The sequence below is a fragment of the Manis pentadactyla genome, chromosome 6, assembly GCF_030020395.1.
Source record: "Manis pentadactyla isolate mManPen7 chromosome 6, mManPen7.hap1, whole genome shotgun sequence".
In the NCBI taxonomy this organism is placed as follows: domain Eukaryota; kingdom Metazoa; phylum Chordata; class Mammalia; order Pholidota; family Manidae; genus Manis; species Manis pentadactyla.
This window is the reverse complement of record NC_080024.1, coordinates 123,928,562-123,950,193: the sequence shown is the minus strand read 5'-3', so window position 1 is coordinate 123,950,193 and position 21,632 is coordinate 123,928,562. Positions and strand designations below refer to the sequence as shown.

At 39.6% G+C, this 21,632-nt stretch overlaps 1 protein-coding gene across 6 annotated transcripts in view; it reads left to right on the top strand.

Annotated features, from left to right (window-relative positions):
* The window catches only part of TPGS2 (tubulin polyglutamylase complex subunit 2), a 76,404-nt gene extending 56,318 nt beyond the window's left edge, over positions 1-20,086 (top strand). For 5 of the 6 annotated variants that reach the window (XM_036885045.2, XM_036885047.2, XM_036885048.2 and 2 more), the window contains 5 exons: positions 4,609-4,696; positions 6,722-6,850; positions 16,308-16,421; positions 17,733-17,893; positions 19,157-20,086. In XM_036885045.2, the coding sequence (XP_036740940.1) occupies positions 4,609-4,696; positions 6,722-6,850; positions 16,308-16,421; positions 17,733-17,893; positions 19,157-19,387 (723 nt within the window). In that variant the 3' untranslated portion in view covers positions 19,388-20,086. The remainder of the gene's footprint in view (positions 1-4,608; positions 4,697-6,721; positions 6,851-16,307; positions 16,422-17,732; positions 17,894-19,156) is intronic. The other variant, XM_057504136.1, reaches the window with a different exon arrangement.
* Positions 20,087-21,632: the final 1,546 nt, after the last annotated feature.

Below are 21,632 nucleotides of genomic sequence, written 5' to 3'. Positions count from 1 at the left end.
TGACCTATATGTGGTAGGATATTATACACATGAGGTCCTGCCCCCCATAATGTCTGTATTTTTGATGTGTCAGTGGAAGGAAGTGAGCTCAGAGTCTTCCTGTCTACCGTCTTGATTCTGTTCAATCAGCAAATACATGTTTTGATTCCATTTACATTTAAAGTTATTAATAACAGATATGGGCTTACTTCTATTTTGTTCATTGTCTTCTGGCTGTTTTATAATTCCTTTGCTCTTCTCTGGCTCTCTTCCTTTGAGATTTGATGATTTTCTACCATGGTACGCTTATTCCTTTTTCTTAATTTTTTTTGTGTATCTGCTGTAGTTTTTTGCCTGTGGTTACCAAGAGGATAACATAAAACATCCTACTGTTAATATTGTATTTTGAACTTGTTGCCAGGCAGCTGCATCTGGGGAGGTCTCTCCCAGTGCTCTAGGTGAAACCTCAACCCAGACAACAGAGGGCTCTTGACTCCGATCAGGAAAGAATTCTTGCTTAGGTCAGACAAGTGCCAGCAAGAAGGAAATTCATTAAAGCAAGAGTGGAAGTGAATGTCAGTAGAGGGCAAGGAAGAACAGAGGGAGAAAAGGAAAATTCATTGAGCCCCTGCTCGGCATAGGGCAAATCCCTTGCCAACTCCTAAAACTAGGGTCACCTGGTATCCAGTGTCTGCTTGACCTGCTTGGCATGAGAATTACATCCCTACCATCCCAGAATTTGGGGGAGCTGCAGAGCACTGGATGGAGTGAGATTATGTTCTGAGAACTTCCACTTCCCTACTGGTCTGAAATAAAACAGGGAAAGAGACTAGAAACAGTGTTAAGACTAGAAAGCTAAATGGAATAGCAAAGTGACAAAGACACTTAACACCAGAGGTGAGGTTGGTGAGTTCTTGTCTTTATCATGAAAAAGAGTTCAGAGACAAGTGTACTAGGCTTATAGAACAGGCCATTTTATTTGATAAGATAGTACATACTCAAATGGAAGTGCAGGCAACCTCAGGAAGGAGACATGCTTAAGGGTTTAGGGTTTGGGGTTTTATAGGGCCTTTTGGTTAAGGGTTGGCATAAGGCATGATGTATACAGGTGCTTCATAATGCCTTTAAAATTTTGTCTTAAGAATAAGGTTGTTTAGGTGACTGTTGATCTGGATCTCAGCATTCTTTACCCATGTAGGTTCATTTATACTCCAGAGGTCTGTCTCATCCTGGTTATCAAGTTACTTAATTGATTAAGGGCTGGAAGAACTGAAAGAACAGCATATAGATTAAGGATAAACTGGGCCTTTTTCACAGTCTAAGTAGATTTTACAATGGCATGACCCTTGTCCCATTCCCGGCTGTAGCTCAGGCTGGTAACACTCTTAAGTTGGAATGTTACCCTCCATGTTTTATGTTTTTTGTGTTACAATTTACATCTTTTTATCTTGTGTATCCTTTAACAAATTATTGTAATTATAATTATTTTTACATATTTTGTTTTCTAACCTTCGTATTAGATTTATAAGTGATTCACTACTATTTCATTAGATTATTGTGAATTAACTATATATTTACCTTAACCAATGAGATTTATACTTTATGGTTTTTTGTTACTAATGAGCACCCTTTTGTTTTAGCTTAACTAAGTCAGTTTACCACATTTCCTGTAAGGCCCATCTAGTGGTGCAGAACTCCTTAAGCTTTGGCTTGTCTGGAAAACTCTTTATCTCTACCTCAGTTCTGAAGTTCAGCTTGCTAGGTGGAGTATTCATGGTTGCCAGCTTTTTAATTGCAGCACTTTGAATATGTCATACCACTCCTAGCCTACAAAGTTTTTGCTGAAAAATGTGCTCATAGTCTTTTGGGGGCTCCCTTGTGCATAACAAGTTGTTTTTCTCTTGCCTATTTTAAAATCCTCTCCTTGTTTTTGACTTTTGACAATTTAATTATACAGGCATACCTTGGTGACATTGCAGGTTCAGTTCCAGACCACCAGAATAAATCAAATATCACAATAAAGCAAGTCAAATAAATGTATATGGTTTCCCAGTGCATATAAAAGTTATTTTACATTAATGATAGTCTATTAAGTGTGCAAAGCTTAATGTCTACAAAAACAATGTACATACCTTAATTGAAAAAATCCTTTGATACTGGAAAATTTGGACATCATCTGAACTTTCAGTAAGTTATAATCACTGATCACAGGTCACCATAACAAATATGATAATAATGAAAAAGTGTGCAATATTGCAAGTGCTACCAACAGGTAACACAAAGACACTGAGTAAATGCTGTTGGAATGATGGCATCCACAGACTTGCTCAGTGCGGGGTTTGCCACAAACCTTCAACACTGTAAAAAGTGCGGTATCCATGAAGTGCAGTAAAGCAAAGCAAAGAGAGGTATGCCTGTAACATGCCTTGGTGTGGTGTCTTCCAGTTCATTTTATTTGAAATTCTCTGGGCTTCCTTAATCAGAATATCTGTTTCTTTACCCAGGTTAAGGAAATATTCAGCTCCTTTCTCTTTTCTCCTTTTGGAGCCTCTGTAATTCAAATGTTAGTCCACTTAATGTTGTCCATAAGTCCTTTAAACTATTTCTACTCTTTTTCATTTTTATTTTCTTTTTTGCTCCTCTGATTGAATTTCTTTGAGTTCTCTGATCCTTCTTCCACTTCATCTAGTTTGTTGTTGAACCCCTCTAGTGTATTTTTCAGTTCTGTTATTGTATTCTTCAGCTCTGTGACTTCTGTTTGTCACTACTTTATATTTTCTTTCTCTTTGTTGAACTTCTCACTTTGTTCATCCATTTCTCTCCCAGGAACAGTGAACATCTTAATGATTCTTCCTTTGAACTCTTTGTCAAGTAAATCGCTTTATCTCTGTTTCATTAAAGACCTTCTGAGGTTTTATCTTGTTCTTTCATTTGCTGCTACTACTGTTGCATTTCCCTTGACTCTCTGAGTTGATTTCTGTGCATAAGATAAAACAGCCACCTCTCCCAATCTTGAAGGAAAGTCTCTTGGAGGAGATGAATCTTGTCCTTGAACCCTGCCCTAGCTCTCTGTTGTCTCAAATCTTTGTGATTGTCCAAGCAGCCTTCTTTGTTCTTAGTAGTTCCCACTAGTTGACTGTGTGCCAAGGTCTGTCAATGTCCCAAAGGGGAAGATCTCTATCAGCACCTTGATACAGGCTGATTAGAAGCTAGAACCCTCAGGAAATAGCTTTTAAAGTATGCAAATATACCTCTTTCAGAAGAAAACTGAGATATGGACATTTCTCTCTGCTCACTCTACACTGAACTCCGGGGTGATAACCAGTTACAAAATTTTTGCTTTCTATCATCCTGTTGAACCTATGAACACAAGCCCTGCTGGCCACCAGAGCTAGGTTCTCAATGGTTGCGTCCTCTGGGTGACAGCCATAAAAGCCAGGGTGCCAGATTACGTTACACAAGCTCCTTTCATGGGGACATGTGACCTGGGGCGGGCAAAGAGATAGTGCAAAGATGGCAGCCACTGGCTTCCTTGGTCTTCTGAGTATTGCAGTTGGCCCCTGATGTGTGTCAAAGTAGAAGCCTCATCTTTAGGCCACTGGTTTTAAGATAATACAGGTCTCTTTCATAGAAAGGCTGTCCTTTTCAGTCTGCTACCTGTGCACTGTGCCCTGTGGAGACAGCCAATTAGGAACTGTTTCTCTGTCTGTTATAGCCCTGTGGGACCTGGGAACTCAAGGCCCTTGGCAGTTAGAGCCAAGCAATCCAAGGGTGTGTCCCTTGGCCAGCAGCTGCAAAAGCCAGAGCATCAGATGAATGCTCAAGTTCCTTTCCAGGAGATACCAGCGACCCAGAGCAAGGCAGAGGGAAGCACGAAGATGATGCCAGCCAGCCTCCCTGGCCTCTGGAGAACATTTCAGTCAGCCCCTAGATTCATGTTAAATTAGATACATGCCTCTCAAACTGATGCTTTAAAAGAAGCATATAAGCCTCTTTCACAGGAAGTCTAGGCACTTTTCAGTTGACTGCCTCAGTAATGAGCCCTGCGGTGGGTGAATCTGTATGTCTGCGCCCTTTAGGAACTATTTCTCTGGCTGCTGTATTCTTTTAACTCTTGTGGATGCAAGCCCTGATGGCTTTCAAAGCTTGGTTTTGGGGAACTCATCACAGGTGCAGACCTTAAAAGTTGGAGTGTCAAATGTGGGATTCAAAGACTCTCGTCTTCAGGGAGTAGATTGGGTTTGTGAGTTTCCTTCTGATTGTGTGTTATCACACCTGTGGTGTAGTTTGTGACAAGATTGTGTCTCAGTCTCTCCTGCCCCTTTCAGTGTGTTTTTTTTTAGGGTTTTTCAATCCCCCAAAATGTTGTAGAAGTTGCTCAGCTAGTTTCTGGGTTTCTTTCAGAGGAAATTGTTCCATCCACATGGAATTCTGGTTTTGGTGTGTCTTAGGGAGGAAGTGATTCAGGGCCTCATCATCTTGATCTATCTAGTAGGATTTTGTAGATAATCTTCGGAGTCTTCCCATTTTGGGGTCTGAAACATAGTCAAGAGTATACCGCTTCTTTCAGGCATAGGTCTGTGTGCTTCCCTGGCCCTGACCTAACATTCAGTCACTTTATGATTCTAGAAAAATAACTGCATGCTACCTGAGGATGTGAAGAACTTTTACCTGATGACCAATGGCTTCCACATGACATGGAGTGTGAAGCTGGATGGTGAGTCAGCTGCCAGGGAACATTTCCCTGCCTGAGAGTTTGGATGAAACAACTCTGTGGACCTTTACAACTTTGGTGTATTGGAATCTGGATGATTTTCAGGGGTTCTCCTAAAGTTTGGTGTCCAAAAGCTGTGATTATCTCCCAGAGCTAACATATACCATCATTGCTTCACCTACCACCCACTTCACCCCCTGTGCCAGAGTTCAGCCAGTGCTTAACTGGAAGCTTAATTTAGAGGCTTCCTACTGGAGTGGACTGGCTAAAACATCACATTACACAAAAACCCTGTGCCACCTCAAACTTAAAATTTCTGAAGACTCCACCTCAGAGTAGTCTCCTCAGAGTGAACTGAAGTGACTGTCTCTAGTCATCCTAAGAGAGATTCCTTCCTTCATTCCCAGCATGGCAAAAACTTCAGGGCTGTACCCCAGAGCAGACTCCAGCACGTCTCCTCAGCCTCAGTCACCAACCACCTCGGTTCGCATGTTGTCATCTATAGTATTAAATGAGTTGAGGACAAACGTTTGGGTTGCAGATGTCAGAGCTCATAACTTGGTACATGTCAATGACTGTGGTTGCTGTGTACACATGAAAGGCAGTGCTGCACATTTAAGTGATGATTTCCTTGAAATTTTGTAGCCACTGGAGTCCTGCCCATTCCTGGCATAGATTTCCCTGTCCCAAGAGGCCATTATTGGATCTGGACTCCAGTCACATGCCTAGATCTACTTTGGTCCTTGGAAGCCACTCTGCCATCCTCCACACAGTCACTAGGAAAGCAGTAACCTCTATTGCATAGTAAATTGCAGAACTGAGTTCTCCCCTTCATTGCCTCTGCTACCACCTCCTGAGTTCCCTTTATTGACAATTCCCAAAGACTCCCTGTCTGTCTCTCACAGCTGACCAGAGGCATTTCTTATATAGCTTAACCCACTGAGCACTTAGCCTGAATTTTTAGCTCAGACTCATTTCCTCCAATGGCCTAGAAACCATCCTTACTATCAGAGCCCTACTTTGTAACACAGCCATGGCCTTTGGAGTCTGGAGGAAAAGAGAGAATGGACAGAGACTAGACTGACTGATAGACTTTCCCTTGCCTACATCATGGAGACAGTCTAGCCCTTCACAAGTCTCCCTCAGAAAAGAAACATTTCATGAAAGTTATGTGAACAAGTTCTTCTTCATTATTACAATATATTCTCTAATCAAATCCAATTGCAGTTACCTTCTCTTTATCCCCATTACCATACCCATTCTTTACTGGATGGCTAAAGTCAGCAAAAAAAGCACAAACACCTTCTGATGTTTACTTCAGTAGTGGTCTTTTCCTGAATATTCTGTGATGTATACACTAGCTCTTTTATTGCCTTCAGCCACTCCAGTTTTTCAGTAGTCAGATTTCTGAGTCTTTTGTGCCATCCCATGTCCAACATCCTATATCACAAGGATTCTATGTAACAGATAAGGAAAATATGCAGTCTGCCTGTTTTTTTCTTACACCCTAATCTCAGACGACTAGAACCAAACAAGAAGGCTGCCAAATTCTCCCTACTGAGTAAGGAGCAATGACAAGTAGGGGGGGAGATATTTTCTATCATGAGAGCTTTTAACAAGAAGAGTAGAAGGGACCAATTATATAATCAGAGCTCTTACTCCTTTTGAAAGTATAACCTTTCCTACAGAGGCAAGAGGGAACAAAAACATTTTTATAAGTACTTTGCTCTTCAAACAATTTTTTTCAGCATTTAAAATATTTTTAATTTAAAGTTTTAAATTTTCTTCTTTTTTTCCATTTTAAAATTTTCTTCAATACTCTGACCTAACACATACAGTGGGGACTCTTCACCTCTGACCCCAGTTGCTTTTTTTGCATGCACATTTGTCCTTTGGGGGATATAGTGCATTGATCCTTTTCTTTCCACTTCCCATCAGATTCCTCAGCTCTGGAATCAAACAGAGCTGTAGTAACTTATGATGACCATAGTTGTTACTACATGAATTCTCCTTTTTCTTGTTCCATAGAAAACACCATTCCATTGGGCAGCATGGCAATTAACAGCATCACAAAACTGACTCAACTCAGCCAGTCTTCCATGTATTCACTCCCTAATGCACCAACTCTGGCAGACCTAGAGGACGATGAGCATGAAGGTATTTGAAGGAATTTCTGCTTTGAGTTAGAAGTCACCTTGCTTATTTCCTTGTTATAAAACTGAAAGCCATGGGAAGACGTGGCATTGTGATATGTCCTCCCAAACCAAAACCCTTACCATTCATTGGCTTGTCAGGATCATGGGAGTCAGGTTGAAAAGAAAAAAGCATATATTAACAAAGGAAATTTTTGTGAAAGAAATGCCAAGGTTAAGATCTTTGTTTTCTTTCCAGCATGTACTTCAGTTCCTGGCACCTAGTAGGCACTTAGGAAATACTTGGTAAATGAATGGTAGAGGTTAAACTGTACTCAGTGTTTTAGTGTCAGGAGGTTCCCAGGAACATGGCAGTCTAAATGCTGCTCCCTGCTTCCCTCCAGGTTCTTTGCCACTTCTGATTGAAATGGCTTATAATTCAAGTGGCTGCTAAAAGCTATGAACCACTGGGTATAAGTGAGGACTTATTCAGTCAGTTTGTCTGCATATAAAAGAAACCTAAATACAATGTCTAAATTAAATGGCTTATTTTCTCACAACAAGAAATCTGAGACTTGGCTGGTGGAGCTGCTTGAGAAAATCAGTAATAAAGTCTTCCTCTGACTTCCTTTTTTATACCAGTCTTTGGGTATGGTTTTCATCCTTACAGTTGAAGAATGCAGGCTCTACCTCCAAACCTCAAGGCTATGATCCAGGAAAGAAAAAGAGGAGTAAAGGCAAAGGGCAAAAAAAAACTGTCTCTTGGCAGAATCTGTCCCTATTTATCAGGAAAAAAGTGATAATTTTCTCAGAAGTTCTTCCCAATATCCATTAGCCAGAACATAGTCAAAAGTTTACTGATACCTACAGGGGAAGCTGAGGAGGTAAGTATGTTTAGCTGTGCAGTTTTGCCTCCTCAAATACAGTTACAGGTGCTCCAAAAAGAGAAAATAAAGGGAAAGGCAATAAATAAGCACTAATAAAAGAAAAATTTTCTGTAGATTGAAGCAGCAGAAAGAAAAAAAAAAAGAGTGAATATTGTGTAGACAGCTGACATCTCCAATACTAAGGCCTTGGGGTGCACTGAAGTCTTGGCAGAGAGCCCTGGTGCAGGGCTTTCTCCATCAGCTGCACAGGCGGTAGGCCAGTAGTACCAGAAGAGTCTTAGAGTGAGCCTGTCACTCAAAGGTGTATGGGTGAAGAAAAGGTCACATTTGCTTCATGTGTGTGTGTGCTGGAACTCTCTAACCCCTAAACGGCAAAGTAGTTGTTAAAGAAATGGACTGAATCTTCCCTATCTTTGAGGCTGGAGGAGTGAAGGTAAACTAGTTACCAGAGAGTATTTCAAGGGGCTTCAGCAAAGGACTAAGCTAAGGATAGAGAGCACATTGTCCTACATAACCATGGAGATAAAAACCACTTGGCCTTCTGGTACCTACTGGCTTCCTGCTTTTTAGAAGAGTCCAACAATTAAACCTAAGTATCATTAAATTTAATTAGAAAAATATTGAATTCTCTCAGGGACTCAGTAGTCAGAGAATGATTAGGAAGAAATATCAGAATACACAACCAAAGAAATAACGCTGCTAGAGGACGCAGATGAAAACCTAAGTAAAAATAAGAATAAGAACACTTAAAGATATATAAGACAGCCCAAAAAATTCCTGTAGAAAAAAAGTAAAGATTCTCAAACAATTGACTAGATGAATTGAAGAAGAGTATAAATAGTGAGACCTGAGTTAGTAGCCTGAAAAATCACTAAAAGCACAGGTAAATTTTAAAGGGGTATATTATGAGGGAAAAGGTAGTAGAAGGGTAAGGGAAATGGAAAATAGATCCAGGGAACTGAAATTATAAGTGTTCAAGAAAGAGAAAAAGAAGAGAAGGAAAGGAAAGGCAATAAAACACTAATAAAAAACAATTTCTCTGCAGATTCTAAGGGCTCCCCCAGACACAAATAGAATTCATGAGGAAACAAACACTGCACATCACATGATGCAGAAAAAAAATTACAAGCTTCTAGAGAAAAATAACAAATTACTTGTGAAGAAATAATAATCATACTTCTTGTCTGCAACAGTAGAAACTAAAAGATAGTGAAAAAGCCATCAAGTTACTGAAAAAAAAGGAGCGAAAAATCAAGAGTCCTATATATACAGACCAAACACACCTCTTAGGTATCAGAAGAATATTAAAGTATGTGTCAGACTTCAACATAAATACTTTAAAAGACAAATGAACACTGAATGGAGATTTCAAAATGTGGAAGAAAGGAAACAAAGGATTAGTGAACCTTCTATGAAAGAGGAAGAGATAGTATGTGTGTATGTATATGGTTAAAATTAAATCTTAGTATCTATGAATGGTTGTATAACTTTTACGTAAGAACTGTTGGATGAGAGGGAACATAATGCAAGGAGTATTTTTAAATGTACTATCTTAAAGAACAGAGAGGGGCAAGATATAACAGTATTAAAGGTTAATTGTTCCTCCTCCCTACCAAAATTCATATAGTATTGAAGACCCAACCTCCAGTGCCTCAGTATGTGACCTTATTTGGAAATAGGGTGATTGCAGATATAAGTAGTTAAGATGAGGTCATACTGGAGTAAGGTGGATCCCTAATCCAGAACAGTAGTATCCACATAAAAAGAGGAATTTGGAGAAGGACATTTGAAGATGAAGGCAGAGATGGGTGGTACTTCTATATGCCAAGGCAAGCTAAAATTTGGGAGCAAAACACCAGGACCTAGGAGCGAGGCCTGGAACAGATTCTTCCCTACAGCCCTCGAAAGCAATCAACTCTGTTGACACCTGGATCTTGGACTTGTAGCCTCCAGAACTGTGAGACAACAAACCTCTGTTGTTCAAGCCACTCAGTTTGTGGTACCTTATTAGAGCAGCCCTAGCAACACAAATACAGCAGCCCTGGGGAATACAAAGGGTGTTCGAGGGGTTCTTATAAAGTAGGACATGTAGGGAAAAAGAGGAAAAGCAGCAGAAAATGGAAGATCTCATCTTACTCTGAGAGCACATGGTGCATTTTGGGCAACAGGATCGTCTTAGTGTCAGTTTTCTATTCCTGTGTAACAGATTACCATAAGTTTAATGGCTTAAAACACCACATACTTATTGTCTAACAGTTTTCATGAGTCAAGAATTCAGTTACAGATTGGCAGGATCTTACAAGGCTAAAATCAAGGTGCCAGGCTGATGCTGCGATCTCTTCTGAGGCACAGGGACCTCTTCCAGGTTCATTGGTGGATGCTTTCTTCAGTTTGTTGCAGTTCTGGGACTAAGTTCCTGTTTTCTTGCGGGCTGTTGGCCAGGGGCCACTCTCAGCTCCTTTCAGCTGCCTTCAGATTCTAGCCGCAGAACCCTGTCGCAACATGGCAACTCATCTCTTATTAGTCAGCAGGAAAATTACTCTCCAGCCTGCTACAACAGTATCATAGACTCAAGGCAGTGAATACTCCAACACATTCCCATGTCCTGACCCCACGTAAGGAAAGGAGATCATGCAAGGTATGTATACCAAGAAGCAGGAATCTTGGGGCCATCTTAGAACTTTGCATACCATACTTGGTTAGGGAAATAATGGTACATTGTTTTCAAATAAAGGTAGAGTCATATTGATCCAATCATGCAAACAAACAAAAAAAAGGGGGAAAATAACCATTAAAGGAATAAAACACTACATTAAAATCTCCAACCTAATAAAGAGAACATTGAGTCGCCAGGAAGAATAGGAAGAAGAAGAAACATTGTAAAATAGTTAAGAAACAAAACATTAACAGGAATAAAATAAAACATGTCAACCATAAAATGCGCTGGGGTGAATTTCCCTTTTGAAAAAAAAGACTGTCAGATTGATATAAAAAGCAAAGCTCATCTATGTTATTTCCAGGAGCATATTTAAACTGATGAAGGACTTCCTCTTCTGTTAATGGCAGATAGGTAATTCAGAGCAGCCTTCCTGCTAAAAGACAACTGAAAAATCAGGGCAAAATATCAAAATTATCTTCTTAAAAACATCAAAGAGCTAACATGAGGTAATATCAGACCAACATCCAGAAGAAGAGAGAAATCGCAGGAAGAGGTTCAACATTTGGAGTTACTTTTATCTAGCATACATTTCAAAACAGAGATGAGGATTATGAACAGCTGAGAATTTGTGAGACTGGGGAATAAAATAAGAGTCCAGGACGTACAAAAGATAGTACCCATAAAAACTACCCTACCTTTTCTTTGGGTGAAGAACAGTGCCTTAGGAGATAGAATGAACAAAGAAGTAACCACTCTTCACCTGGAAAGAAGCTCTGATGTAAGATGTCTATGTGTTCCGGAAAATGTCAAATCCCAAAATTGGACCAAATTGATCGCAGCTTACTCATTACCTCAGGGGCCTACCAGAAACAAATTCACTCTAGAGAAATGTTCTAAAATTGATTTGGTTAATGGTTGTACAACTCTGTAAATACACTAAAAAGCCACTGAATTGTATACAGTTGACTTTGAACAATGAGGGAGTCAGGGGCACTGGCCCCCTGCACAGGCAAAAATCCATGTAGAACTTTGGCTCTCCAAAACCTTTGCTAACAACTACTGTTGACCAGACCTTTGCCAAAAATACTAATATCAGCACATTTTGTATGTTATGCATATTATATTCTGTATTCTTAAAGTATGATAGAGAAAACTTTTTTTCAAATTGTCACAAATCTACAAAAAATTTTCCAACATATTTATTGAAAAAATCTGCATATAAGTAGACTTACTCAGTTTGAACATACGTTGTTCAAGGGTCAGCTGTATTTTATTTTTGCTTTGGTCTCTTTTTTTTTGAAGTATAGTTCATATACAGTATTATATTGGTTTCAGGTATACAACACAGTGGTTCAGCAATTACACACATTATTAAATCCTCACGCCCACTAATGTAGTTACTATCCGTCAACATAGGAAGCTGTTGCCAAACCATTGGCTGTATTCTCCATGCTGTACTACCATCCTCATGACCAACTTACATTATGACTGAGATTTTTGTGCCCCTCTATCCCCTCACCTTTTCCACACACCCACCTCAACCCCTCCTCCATGGTAACCACCAGTCACTTCTAAGTGTCTATGAGTCTATTTGCCATTTTGTTCATTTTGTTTTTTTTTTTTTTTTTAGATTCTACAAAGAAGTGAAATCATATGGTATTTGTCTTTCTCTGCCTGGCTTATTTCACTTAGCATAATACCCTCTAGATCCATCCATGTTGTCGCAAATGTCAAATGTCAGGATTTCTTTCTTTTTTTGTGGTTGAATGATATTCCATTGTTTATATGTACCACTTCGTCTTTATCCATTCATCTATTGATGGACACATAGGTTGCTTCCATATCTTGGCTATTATAAATAATACAGCAATAAAAACAGGAATGCAGATATCTTTTCAAATCATGAACTTTGTTTTCTTTGAGTAAATTCCTAGAAGTGGAAGTACTGGGTCATATGATATTTCTATTTTTACTTTTTTGAGGATCCTCCATACTTCTTTCCATAGTGGCTGCACCAATTGACATTCCCACCACCAGTGTAGGAGGTTTGCCTTTTCTCCACATTCTCGCCAACACTATTCTAACTGGTGTGAGGTGATTCTAATTGTGGTTATGATTTGCATTTCCCTGATGACTAGCAATGTAGAGCATCTTTTCATATGTGTGTTGGCCATCTGAATTTCTTTTTTGGAGAAGTGTCTGTTCAGATCCTCTGCCCATTTTTTTAATCAGGTTATTTGTTTTTTGGTGTTGAAATATATCAGTTCTTCATGTATTTTGGATATTAAGCCCTTATCAGATAAATCATTTATGAATATGTTCTCCCATACTGTAACTTGCCTTTTTGTTCTGCTGATGATGGTGCCCTTTGCTGTACAGAAGTTTTTAGTTGGAGGTAATCTCACTTGTTCATTTTTTATTTTGTTTCCCTTGCCTGAGGAGATGTGTCCAGGAAAAAATTGCTCATACTTATGTTCAAGAGATTTTTACCTATGTTTCCTTCTAAGAGTTTTATGGTTTCATGTCTTTCATTTAGGTCTTAATCTATTTTGAGTTTACTTTTGTATATGGGGTTAGACAGTAATCCAATTTCATTCTCTTGCATGTAGCTGTCGTTTTCCCAGCATCAGTTATTGAAGAGACTGCCTTTTCACCATTGTATATTTGTGGCTCCTTTATCATATATTAATTGGCCATATTTGTGTGGGTTTATTTCTGGCTCTTCTGTGCCATTGATCTATGGGTCTGTTTTTGTGCCAGTTCTATACTGTTCTGATTACTGTAGCTTTGTAGTATAGCTTGAAGTTGGAAACTGTAATACCTCCAGGGTCAGCTGTACTTTAAATGAGTGAATGGTAGGTAAATTATAACTCAATAAAGCTCCTGAGAAGATTCCATCCTAAAGGAAGATAAAATTATCTTAGACTCAAATTGTTTTTACAGTTTTTAAAAAAATAATTCCTGCTAAACATAAGTACATGAAGGAATACAAGACCATGAACAAGAATCAGCAGAAATAACAAGTTACAGAAAGAGAACCATTGGTATTTCCAAAAGTAAAATTATTAGCTATAGACTATACAACAATATGCTAAGGCACACATAGAAATAAAACCAGATTTCAGTGAGAAATTAAAAACAGTGACATTGCAAATTTGAAGAAAAAAACACAAAAATCTCAAATATTGACTTTCTGCTTCTGATAATGGCAGACTACCTTTTACCAGATCAAGACGTTTACAAAAAATACTGTAAACTCTAAAAAAAGCTTAAAAACAATTACCTGAAAGGACTAGAGAATACACAAAAACAAGCAGGAACTGGAGTGGTATCTACAAATGGCAGAAGAGAACCACACTAAGTGAGTTTCCTATTTTTATAAGTTTTCACCTGATGGAAAACCCCAATCAGCATTACTCTGGACTGCTGAAATTTAGGGGGACCCTACAATCTGGACTTCTGATTTCATCCAAGATGGAGTAACAGAGACCAGAGGTATCCTCCCAACTAGAACAACAACAAAAACAAAAATATTTAAAATTTTGTGGATTTCAAGACACTGACTGTCAAGCAGTGATAAACAGTGAACTCTGAAAGATGGGAAACCAACAAGGTGAACCCCAGCTTATTACCTTGAGAGAGTTTCCAGTCTGCAGTAGAGAGGGGAACCCAAGGCAGAACCTGTTGTGCTCTGTGAATTGAGAAGATTGAGCTGAGAACCCAGCTAGATCAACATAGCCATAGTTCATAGGATGGAGTAGCAGAGAGGAGTGAGCTGCATAGAGACAACTCCAGAGATCTGCAGAGTTCTCCTCGAGCATTAAGCAAAGAGCTGATGAGCACATGTACGTGAAGAAACTGCCCAAGGCCAGGGGCAAAACCACCCACCATGATGAGAGTGAATAATGCTTGGTACTTACACAGAACCTGGTTCTACCAGCCAAGCTGAAATGCCTCATGATTTACATAGAATTAAATAAACTTCTCAGAAGGGTCTTGCCTTAGTAATGTGGAAAATTTAGCCCTACCTTAAATGCTGCCATGGTTCTACCTGACAATTATAAAGCACCGACCTAAAAGTATCTGTTTCCAAATAATTTAATTGTCATAGAACAAAGCTCAATAATTATAAAAATATAAAAATACCCTGTACTCATCAGTGCAAAATTAACAGTTTCTGGCATCCAAAGATCACCAAGCATGCAAAGAGGCATATATGGTACCCCTATATGACCATAAGGTGAAAAATTGATTAATTGAAATGAATCTAGAAATTAGAATTATCAGTCATAGACATTAAAAGTTTTTATATTTCTATATTCCATAAATATAAAATATAAAATAGGTACATAAATATAAAATAGGTACAGGTGTGGAAGATAGAAAGAAAAAGCCCAAATATAGCTTTTAGAGATGAAAACTTGTTTTTGATGAGAAATACACTGGATGGGACTTAGAGTGTCTTAGACATTGCTGAAGAAAAGACTAGAGAACTTGGAAGACATAACAACAGAAACTATCCAAAATAAGTTTTCAATGAGAAAAGCATCGGTAAACAGGGAGACAACAAATGGTATAATGTATGTGCAATTCAGAGTCCCTGAAAGGAGAGGAAGGTGGCAGGAACAAGAAACATGAAGAAACAATACCAAGAAACATCATTATTAAATTGCTGAAAATCAAGGATAAAGAGAAAATCCTGAAAGTAGTCAATGGAAAAGACAAATCATATACAAGGAACAAACAGCATATTTCTTATTGGAAACAAGATAGAATAATCAAAAGAAAAAGATTATCAACCCAGAATTCTATACCTGATGAATCTGGCAATATCCATTCTACTGCAGTTAATCTGTCCATATAACATAAAGACATGTACAGAGATTATTTTATTATAGCATTCTAGCAGAATAATGATAGGTGAATGCCTATCCATAGGGAGATGGCAGAATAGGGTACCTCTTCTCTCACAGTACCTGGCAGCCATCAAAAAGAAATAATTAGGAGTTATACCAGATATCTTAGAGTGCTTTCCATATGGTATTTCATAGAAAGCAAGATTCAGATAATGTGTATGATATCCAAGTTTTATATGATAAACAATCTTGACAAAACTTGAATGTATACCTATATGTCTGTCTAGGACTATATTAAATCAAGAAGAATATGAAAGTGTAACCTCCAGGGGAGGGGAAAGCCACATTTAAAAGAATATTAATTAGAAATGTAACTCTTTATGCAAGTATATAAAATATATATATATAAATAAAAAATGGTATTTTATATAGTTTATATAATTTCCCCTAGGTTTGTAAACTCTCTCCACCCCAGTCACTAATACTAATCTTTATTGTTTAATAGCTGTAATAAAAGAAACAGGAGAGAAGGTTCCTGATGCTTGCATTTCTAAGAATTTATCTTTTTCCTGTTACTCCATGGTATTTGGTTTCTAGGTAGGCATTTCTAACTGAGCCAGACTTAGTGTTAATCATAGCATAATAATAACATTAAATATTATAAAAAATACATCTTAGGCAGAGGAAAGGGGACTCTAATCAAAGATTATAAAATGCTACAAGTGAGGAATAAACAATTATCTGGGAAACAGGAAAAACTTCTGTGAACATCTGGCCATTCAGATTACTCTGCCTTCATGTAGTACCATTTTCAAGTTCACTCTGTTCCTCATGGCACCCTCCCCCGGATTTCATGACACTGCCTATTGGTGATTAAAGAACCCAGACAGAAGGCTTAGACCATGAATAAGATGCAGGGCATTTAGAATACAGAATTCATATACACGACATTTGAAAGTAATAGTTAAGACTATGTCTGAGATAAGGCTTTTCTCTCCTTTCATCTTAGCAAAGCTGAATGAATAAGTCATGTTTTAATTGAGTATGTTTGAATGTTACCATTAACTTTTGGGTTTGCAGCTAATGAAAACCAGCCAGAGAAGCCTCACTTTGATTCTCGCAGTGTGATATTTGAGCTGGATCCTTGCAATGGGAATGGGAAGGTTTGCCTTGTTTACAAAAGAGGGAAACCAGGTAAGAATCATTGACAAGCATGGTCCTGTAGCTTGGATATGGCCTTGGGTGACTTTCTCCCCAGTCATCACACATCACTCCTCCCTGGCCCCCCGAGACACCACCAGTCGCATAAAAGCCAAGAGCTGGAAAGCCCCTTGAGTCCTCCCTGAGCATCCCCTTCAAGGCCAATAACTAGACCTGAGTTATTAGACCTCAATCTAAAACCCCAGATCAGAAATCAAGAGAAAAAGTCTCTGGCCCCTTAAGCAGCAGCTACCACCTCTTTGCCACAACCGCAGTGCAGGCCCTCGTCTAGGGACTATGAAAGTATAGAGCTGGACGAGGCCCAGACCTCTTCAAGTAGCTCTGACTGGTAGGGACACAGGATTTATCTATTGAGTTGCATCTTGAGCTACGGAAGGAATTAGATGTGGGTAGGGAGGGGGTTGGTGGGTTAAAGGGGGCATCCAACTGAAGAGAGAACAGATAAAAGCCATGTCATTGAAAAGAGCAACTGATTTTGGGGGTGATGGCAAATATTACTGATTCATTGGGCCATTTGTTTCATCTGTGGATGAGGAGGATGTGAAGCCAGAAGGCCAGCCTGCAGATCTGGAGTTTGGACATAACATGGAAGACTGGGGAGTAGACAAGGTTTTTTGGCAGAACAATGGCAGAATTGAAATGGAACTGTATGACCACAACTGGAAGAGGAAGAGATTGGAGGATGAAGGCCACTTAAGGAGATATTACAGCCATAGGCAGGAGATAAACTAAGAAAGGCCTACAGCTGTAAGACTGGAAAGTCAGAAGCAAGTGGCAGGAGCTGGCACAATAATGCCTGCTTCAGCTCAACCAGGGCCTCACACCACAGCATGGGCAGGATTCCCAGGACAGGGGACTGCTCTGGGCTCCTTCACAGTGGTTCCTCACAGCACTGATTCCTGCAGACACCTCTTCAGAAAACAAGAGCCATTCAGAGTTTCCATCAGGAGAGCTAAGGCCACAGTATGTACCCACAGGTGGAGGGGGAGTGCTAATTCCACACAGAGAAGGAGGGCTGCATAGATAGCCTGCATGCAAAAATGGCAAAACCCAGCACATAGATCAGTCAACTGATCAGGAAATTGTAAAAGAATACCAAACAAACCTGTAACAGTGGCCACTGGAGAATGGATGTAGAATTTGAAAGGGGAAAATGGTTACTTAAAGTTCACAGTCTTTTACTATTAGAATATTTTTATAACCACGAGAGTATATAGACTTTTCAGATAAAAGAAAAAAGGTGTTAAGCCATCCCTTCATTTATTCCTTTGTCTGCTATTTCAGCATTAGCACAAGACACTGAGATCTGGTTCCTGGACAGAGCATTATACTGGCATTTTCTCACAGATACCTTTACTGCCTATTATCGCCTGCTCATCACCCACCTGGGCCTGCCCCAATGGCAGTATGCCTTCACCAGCTATGGCATTAGTCCACAGGCCAAGGTAAGGGAGAAATACCTGTCATCTTAAACTGTGGAATGTATCAGAATCTTCTGAGGAAATGCTCATGTTACAGATTCCCAGCTTCCCTGTTTTGGAAGATCTGGGGTGGAACCCCAGTACCTCCTTTATTAAGCAAGATAGGTTATTCCAATATAGGTGGACAGCTTCATCTTTATACTGATCTACTTAAGTGGTTCCCAAACTTGGCTCGTTCTTATTCCTACTTATATTTTATTGGGGGGTTTCAGTCTGATTGTTGGTTTTGGATAGGCACACAGAAAGAAGAGCCAGTCTCTTTGCAGGCTTTCCAGCCAACCAGTGCACTTCCCCAGAAGCAGCCACTGTTTCTCTTGGGCTCTTCCCAAGGTACTGTATGCATAGAAGGTATGCATGCGTACAGATTTTGGTTCCTTTTTTCTAAATCACAAGTGCAATATACCGCTCACATAGTTCTTTGCTTTCTTTTCACTTAACACTTTATATCAGAGCTCATTCCCTATCAGTATATAGAGAGCTGTCCTTTTTAATGATACATAGCATTCCATTGTATATATGTGCCTCCTATTATATATAGATCTGGGCACCATTCCAAACATACAGATGCCAGCTCATGAGGATACACTACCTAATTTGAGAATACCAAATGTGTCCTGAAGAACTTTTGCCACCCAGGCAATAAATTAGGGACCCAGATCCATGTAGGTATTCCTTTAGTGGCTCCCACCTTCCTCAAATGTTACATACCCCCAACAACCATTCATCAACATTGCGAGGTCAGTTAAAGGTCAGTAAACATGATGCCCTTTGCCCTGAGCTGCATAGGGAAGTGAGCACCAACATAGGTGGATTCCCTCAGCAGCAGCCTGCCCTTCTGTCATGCACCTTCCCTAGGGGAAGGGCACTGCTCAGTCCACCTGATGGGCAGCTGCTGGCTTGAGGGCAGAATAATCAGGACACTGTCCCTTGATGATTTGGAACCTAGTATCCCAGACTCAGGATTCACTAGATCAAAAGGAAGTAAGTTTACTCAGATTCTTAATTCATGACCATGCTGCTTTTATTTTAAAGGTATGAGACCTCATAAAGAAATGTGTGTGTCTTTACTTTCACTTAAAGGAAGTCATAATAGATTTGAGCCATAAAAAATCTTGCTTTCTTCTCTGCCTCATCTCCCCAGCTATCTCCCCCTGTATACCCAACTAAAGAATATAAACAATGTCATTTTTCCTTGGAATTGTGACCTTTCTCAATTCTGTCTTACAGCAATGGTTCAATATGTATAAACCCATCACCTACAACACAAACCTGCTTGCAGAAGAGACCGACTCCTTTGTGAACAAGCTGGATCCCAGCAAAGTGTTCAAGAGCAAGAACAAGACCTTGATCCCCAAAAAGAAAGGGCCTGTTCAGCCTGCAAGTGGCCCAAAAGGGCCCTCAGCTCCTCCCTCCACCTCTAAGTCCTCCTCTGGCTCTGGAAACCCTGTCCGGAAATGAAAGCCCCCGACTTCCAGTTCCCCACCAGTTCCGTAGCAATGTATTCCACACAGATTCCCCGGGGGTAGTCAAAGTTTTGTATTCTGTGTGTGTGGAACCATCCTCTTCCATCTGAGTGACCAGAATTCTACGCCTTTGATTTTCATTGGCATTAGCCAGAAGTTGAAAGGGTATACTCAGGTCTCCCCAAGGGTCTCCCCCTCATATCCCTGGTAGCAGGTTGTGCTACCCCCTGCCTCTGGAAGCTGTGGAAAATTTCTGACTTGTTTAAGTGATTAAATAGATCTGTTAAGGGCGTTCCTTTCATTCCACTTCCAAACGCCTACCCCAGTGATTAGAGAAGTCCCCCCAAGGAAACCACATTAATATCCATGAGACATTAGAACTATGCTGTTCACTTGGTAGACACTAGATGCAAGTGGCTTTTTATATTAAAAATTCACTTCCTCAGTTGCATTAACCACATTTTGAGTCTTCATGTGGCTAGTGGATTCTGTATTAGGTAACAGAGGTGATGGAACATTTCCATCATCACAGAAAGTTCTCTTGGGCAGCACTGCATTAGAATATTTTCACACTTCTTCCTCAGATCAGTTAATTTTTGTTAGGGAATGTTGATACCTTAATTTTATGGGTCATAATGTTCCTTGAAAACTTTTGAAAATAAAATTTTATGTTCATATCCTTCACCACAAACAACTCACTCTGCTCATTTCTTTTTCAGTTTCCTTTATAGTTTCTTGTTTCCAGTCTTGTGATGTTTACACATTGGCCACAAATATCTGCTCAGTTTTTAAAAGAGGAGGTGATTCTGCTGCACTTTATTCATTTAAAGAAACAAAACTAAGCGTCGCTGTACGAGACCCTTCATCAAGGGTTTGATGAAGCCACTCGCTGTTGAATAGAGATTTCCACCTGCTCTACCTACTCACAACTGTTCAACAACTCATAAAGTTGCAGAAAAGAACAGAGAGGGATCAGCTTGTCAGGGATAGTAGCTGAAGTTTAGTCTTCCAGAAATATTTTTCTGCCAAAACTGATAAAATCAAAGGGAGAACCAGCAGCACCAGATAAGAGATCCTAGCGTCTGGATGCCCTCCAAGGCAAAGTCGGAAGGGGACTGAGAAGTCATGCCATCTCCACTGTGGCAGGCGTCATTCCTCCAGTACTTGGAGAGCCCCTGGCTTATTTCTGAGTTGGTCCTGGTCTAGTTTACATTTCACAAGTGAGCAGAGGAGAGCAGCAGTATCCTTCAAGTCAGTGGAAGTCCCCAAAGAGCTGTAGAAGGAAGGGGTTCTGATCAGGAAAGGCTCAAGCACAGCCTCAGGAGGAGCAGAGCGGTGAAGAGCTGGCTGGCTGCCTAATACGTAGGAAGACCCATTACAAAATGAAGATATGGGGGCCTCTTGTCCAAAAATCAGGAAAATATCATCATTAAAGCTACTAAAACATTTTTTCTTTCTTCTATGGTTTCTCTCACAACTTGTCAGGGTGGAAAAATTGAAATTTTAAATTATTAGTATTAATTTTATTCTTTATATTCAATCCCAGTTTTAAATGCATCTATAAGAGCATTTAACTCATATGCAGAACCACCAAAATTACACAATTTGTAATTCATTGCTTTTGTACACTTATTATATGCATTTGTATTTTGTTACCAGATCAGTGGTACCACTGCATAAATGTAGCTAAACCGTTCACTTCTTGATGTGTACACATTGAAATTTATCAACACTCTTTTTCAACTTCTGATGAGTAAGAAAGGACTGAAAGAAAAAAGCTAGGAGCTGCCCTGTTTACCTTTGCTTCTGTGGCATCATTTTCAGCATAACTGGGTGGCTAGTACAGGAAAGTAACATGAACAAAAGAGGATATGATAGTGTTCAGGGTCATTTGTGCTGCTTAGAATTCCATTACCTTTTTGCATTCAAATCAAGGCTGGTTCAAATGAAAAGCATGGCTTCTTGTGCTCTCAATGCCCCCCACTTACTCAGTGCTTACCTTGTACTTTAAATCTCTCTCAACTTTCCTGTGTAGTAGGTCTACTGGAATTCTGTGCCCATGGGTGTCATGAAGGCTCTTAAGTGAATGAGGCAGTAAGGAACAGTGGATATGCATGTTGCACGATCTCTGCTCATGTGTATGCTCCTTTGTCTTATCAGACTTACAAAACTCAAGTACAAAGATAAAATGAAGAACTTCAAGACAGTAACAGAAGAGTGTTAAAACCAAGTGTGAGGCC